Raw genomic sequence first — 5,351 nt, 5'->3', positions numbered from 1 at the left:
GTTTTTTTTAGATATGTTTTATTTGGGCGGTTTGTTGTGTGGGTGGTGGGTTTTACTGTTGGGGGGTATTTGTATTTTTATTTACAGGTAAAAGAGCTGATTTATTTGGGGCAATGCCCCGCAAAAGGCCCTTTTAAGGGCTATTGTCAGTTTAATTTAGGCTAGGGTTTTTTTTTATTTGGGGGGGGGGGTTATTTTCATAGGGCTATTAGATTTGGTGTAATTAGTTTAAATATTTGATAAATTCTTTTTTATTTTGTTAAATTTAGTGTTTGTGTTTTTTTGTAATTTAGTTAATTGTATTTAATTAACGTAATTTTTTTAATTGTAGTGTAAGGTTAGGTGTTAATGTAAGACAGATTAAGTTTTATTTTACAGGTACATTTGTATTTATTTTAGCTAGGTAGTTATTAAATAGTTAATAACTATTTACTAACTATTCTACCTAGTTAAAATAAATACAAACTTGCCTGTGAAATAAAAATAAATCCTAAGCTAGCTGCAATGTAACTATTAGTTATATTGTAGCTATCTTAGGGTTTATTTTACAGGTAAGTATTTAGTTTTAAATAGGAATTATTTAGTTAATGATAGTAATTTCTTATTTAGATTTATTTGAATTACATTAAAGTTAGGGGGCGTTAGGGTTAGACTTAGGGTTATGTTTAGGGGTTTATAACTTTAGTATAGTGGCGGCGATTTTGGGGGCAGCAGATTACGGGTTAATAACAGTAATGTAGGTTGCGGCGATGTTAGGTATAGCAGATTAGGGGTTAATAATATTTAACTAGTGTTTGCAATGCGGGAGTGCAGCAGTTTAGGGGTTAATATGTTTATTATAGTGGTGGCAATGTCCGGAGCGGCAGATTAGGGGTTAATAATTTTAGTGTTTGCGATGCGGGAGGGCCTCGGTTTAGAGGTTAATAGGTAGTTTATGGGTGTTAGTGTACTTTTTAGCACTTTAGTTATGAGTTTTATGTTACGGCTTTGTAGCATAAAATCCATAATTGCGCTATGGAAGTCCCATAGAAAAAGGACTTTTTGAAAGCTGCGGTAGTTACTTTGCGTTACGGCCAAAAAAGTGTGCGGTACACCTATACCTGCAAAACTAGTAATACCAGCGGTAGTGAAAAAGAGCCCTAACGCTGCTTTTTCACTCATAACGCAAAACTCGTAATCTAGCCGAATCTATTTTAGATTAGATTTTTGTTAGATTAGATGTGGTTAATTGTGCATAAAAACATAGGGGTAAATGTATTAATGTGCGAGTGGACATGATACGATACATGTGTACAATTTCTTTGAAATATATTTGGGGTTATCAAAAAGCTTTTTGTGTGGTTACAAACATGTACAGAGATAAAAAACATTGTGATGCAAGAAGAGCAATACTTACGCAAGACAGTGTTGGTAGGCTGGCGTGGTGGTGTCTACTCATTTTAACGCTTTAGAATTTCTCAACTGACGTCTCAGTGCTGACTTCACATCCTTATTTTTTAGGCTGTATATCAATGGATTCAGAAGAGGAACAACAATGGTATTTAATAGAGATAGCAACTTAGTTAAATCCAAACTGTCCTTTGCAGAAGGCCTTATATATTGGCAGATTAGAGACACATAGAGAAGAATAACGACTGTGAGGTGTGAAGAACAAGTGTAGAAGGCTTTACGTCTTCCAGAACTAGACCGTATCCTCAGGATGGCAGTGATGATAAATACATAAGAGATAAAGGTGAGCATGAAGGGGAGTAAGGCTGTGATAAACACAGCTTCCGTGAAAATCAAGATATAAAAATCAGAGATATCACTGCAGATAAGTTTCAGAAGAGCTATTACATCACAGAAGAAGTGATTGATTATGTTGGACCTATAACAAGTGTATTGTACGAATAATAAAATATAAGGTAAGCTTTCTATGAAACTGAAACCCCAACAAAAACTGGCCAGCAAGACACAGACTGTACGGCTCATGGTCAAGTGATAACTCAATGGATTACAGATGGCCACATAGCGATCATAACTCATAGCAGTGAGTATCAACAACTCATTAATGGTCAAAGATGCAAATAAATAAAATTGTGCAATGCAGGCACGGTATGTAATAATATTGTTTCTTAAAATGAAGGTAAGAAGAACTTTATGTAGACTGACAGAGGTATACGACATGTCAAGGACAGACAAGTTGCCTAGAAAGAAATACATGGGCGTGTGCAGGTGAGGATCCCGGCAGATCAGCTGAAGAATTGTCATGTTACTGCCAAGTGTCATGAGATAGATGAGCAGAACCACAACAAAGATTGGAGCCTGGACCTGAGGAACATCTGAAATCCCCTTAATAATAAAATAAGTCACCGTTGTCTGATTCATATCTTCCATAATTAAAAATAAACCTGCTTGACAACAAACAAATTAGTAAATCTAATTGAATATGTATTTTGATATTTATAAGTGGAAATAGACAACTATTTATTATAAGGTAACTCTGATAAAAAATGCTGAGGGGTAAAGAAAAATCTGTAGTGGACATATTCTAGTCACATATTCATGCTCTTTTTAAGAATTAACTTTAAATGTTATTTTTAATTAAATACAGCTTGCCAAAATAGAACCCATGGTGGAACAATGCTGTTGACAACACTGTGGCATAATTGTGCTGATGAATGCTAAACTCTACCCAATGTCTTACTAAGGATTTATGTAACTCCCCTGAAAAGACATCCCCTTTAGTAACAACATTTTTGGGACCAATTCTTAAAAAAGAAATTCTAGAACTAGAAAGGGCTACAAAATAATAATGGGAATTTAGAGTTTAAGCTATAGGGGCCAATTTATTATGGTGCGAGTGGACAATGGACATGATCCGATATTGCGGATCATGTCCGCTGCACATCAATAAATGCTGACAGCATACGCTCTTGGCATTTATCATTGCACCAGCAGTTCTTGTGAATTGCTGGTGCAATGCCACCCCCTGCAGATTTGTGGCCAATCGGCCGCTAGCAGAGGATGTTAATCAACCCAATCGTATTTGATCGGGTTGATTTCTGGCGATGTCTGTCCGCAGCCTCAGATCAGGCGGACAGGTTATGGAGCAGCGTCGACGGAAACACGGGGCATCATACTCCATTCGAAGCTTGCTAATTCGGCCCCATAATGAGAACTTAGCCATAATGTGTCTGATTATACTACAAGAGAGGTCCAGGACAAGTGATAGAATTTCATTATGTAAATACATCATTTTCCCTATAGTTAGCAGGTGCAATTTTTATTTTAAGAAAATTATGGTCACACTTTAAAGTGATAGCAAAGTATGATTGAGTGGATTCAATATGATGAAAGTTTGTTATTTCATTTATACATTTATTTTGTTTTAAAACTGCTTGTTATTAATTGTATTTATTTGAAGAAACATGCATATTATTCCATTCTTGCCTGCCCCCCTTGAGCAGGTATTTTCTCTTAAAGGGACATTAAACCCCAAATTTTTCTTTCATGAGTCAGATAGAACATACTATTTTAAACAACCAATGTACTTCTATAATCTTACTTGCTTCATTCTCTTGCTGTCCTTTGTTGAAAATAATACCTAGGGTCGCTCAGGAGCTGGGAGCTAGCTGCTGATTGGTGGCTGCACATATATACCACTTATCATTGGCTTACAAATGTATTCAGCTAGCTCCCAGTAGTGCATTGCCGTTCCTATAATATAGGATATAGGATACCAACAGAAGGTAGCAACATTGATAATAGAAGTGAATTGAAAAGTTGTTTAAAATGTTATGCTCTATCTGAATCATGAAAGAAAAAAATCTGGGCTTTCATATCCTTTCAAGATGACATTTGGGTTGATCATCCAATCATTAAGGTTGCCGCACGGCTCATTGAAAATAATGTATGAGCTTCCAACAGCAAAGAGACTAAGCATACATGCTCAGTGGTACTGAAAATGAACTCCAGTGACAGCTTTGTAAACAGTGAATCTGCACTTGTGTACAAATTCACTGTTTACATGAGCATTAATTTCCCTTTGGGTGGGCACAATAGCTGCAATGTATAGAGCCGGAGGGACATCACTACACTACAGAAAAGGAATAGGATGGGGGAGGAGATACTTTAAAACATTATATAAAAAATATTTTAAAAAATGCATAAACAATTATTGCAAAATAGGTAGGAATGGCACATTGATTAGAGAGACTGATTTAAAAAAAGGTTTAGTTTGCCATTACTTTAATTTATTCTCCAGCAAGGAAATGACCAATCAGACTGCTGGAACTCCCTGCTTGAGGAGCAAGTGATAGCCAATAAAGGGTCAGATTATAAGTTGAGCGCTATTTAACGCTTCCACTCGAGCGTTAACTCCGCTAGAAGTAAGGTTTTTGCGCGTGTCGGGTATCGCTCATATTACAAGTTGAAAGTAGAAAGTTTTCGATGCGCACAAAAAGCCTAACTTTGAATATCTCAATCGTGTTAATGTATTCCCCCATAAAAGTCAATGGAGCAAGAAAGGGGGAAAAAAAACACCCTACTCGAGCGCAAACCCAATCACATATACTCTATGTGCTAACCCAACATGAAAATACTAAAACTTCACATTCCAATTCTTCACATAGAAGAATATGTTCTATTTATTCATAAATACACACACATATATATATATATATATATATATATACACAATAAATATATATATATATACACAATAAATATATATATACACACAATAAATATATATATATATACACACAATAAATATATATATATGTACACACGCAATAAATATATATATATATACACACAATAAATATATATATATATATACACACAATAAATATATATATATATATACACACAATAAATAAATATATATATATATATATATATATATACACACAATAAATATATATATATATATATATATATATATATATGATGTTTTCTTGGTACAATATATATATCTATACCTATATGTACATATATATACATGATTATATATAGATATATACAGGCATACATGAGAATATCTATTTAGAAATACATAAAATATATTCTGCTATGAGCAGAACATTGGAATGTAAAATACATTTTACAGTGAATACACAGTATAAATTTGATGAGCGGCTATTTCAAGCACTCTGTGTATACTACCTTACAGAACTGCTTCAGGATTACCTAGGAACGGTTAATGCCAATCCCGGCGGACATCCAGGATCGTACTGAAGAGAGGTTCACTGGAACTGCATAAAGGACATCACCTTGTGGTCTTTGAATCCGGGTGCATTCTGCTTGCTAATCGCCATTACATACTTCACATGTTTGAGGTTAACTCTTGTGAGTAGTTCCAGAATTAG

The 5,351-nt window shown here is 34.7% G+C and overlaps 1 protein-coding gene across 1 annotated transcript; it reads right to left on the bottom strand.

Annotated features, from left to right (window-relative positions):
- Positions 1-1,434: 1,434 nt before the first annotated feature.
- On the bottom strand, positions 1,435-2,376 carry LOC128636619 (olfactory receptor 1044-like). The gene has a single exon (XM_053689611.1). The coding sequence runs from the start codon at positions 2,374-2,376 to the stop codon at positions 1,435-1,437; it is 942 nt and encodes a 313-aa protein (XP_053545586.1).
- Between the last annotated feature and the right edge of the window lie 2,975 nt (positions 2,377-5,351).

Source organism: Bombina bombina, chromosome 7, assembly GCF_027579735.1.
Source record: "Bombina bombina isolate aBomBom1 chromosome 7, aBomBom1.pri, whole genome shotgun sequence".
NCBI classification, from domain to species: domain Eukaryota; kingdom Metazoa; phylum Chordata; class Amphibia; order Anura; family Bombinatoridae; genus Bombina; species Bombina bombina.
This window is presented reverse-complemented; position numbering and strand designations above follow the sequence as displayed.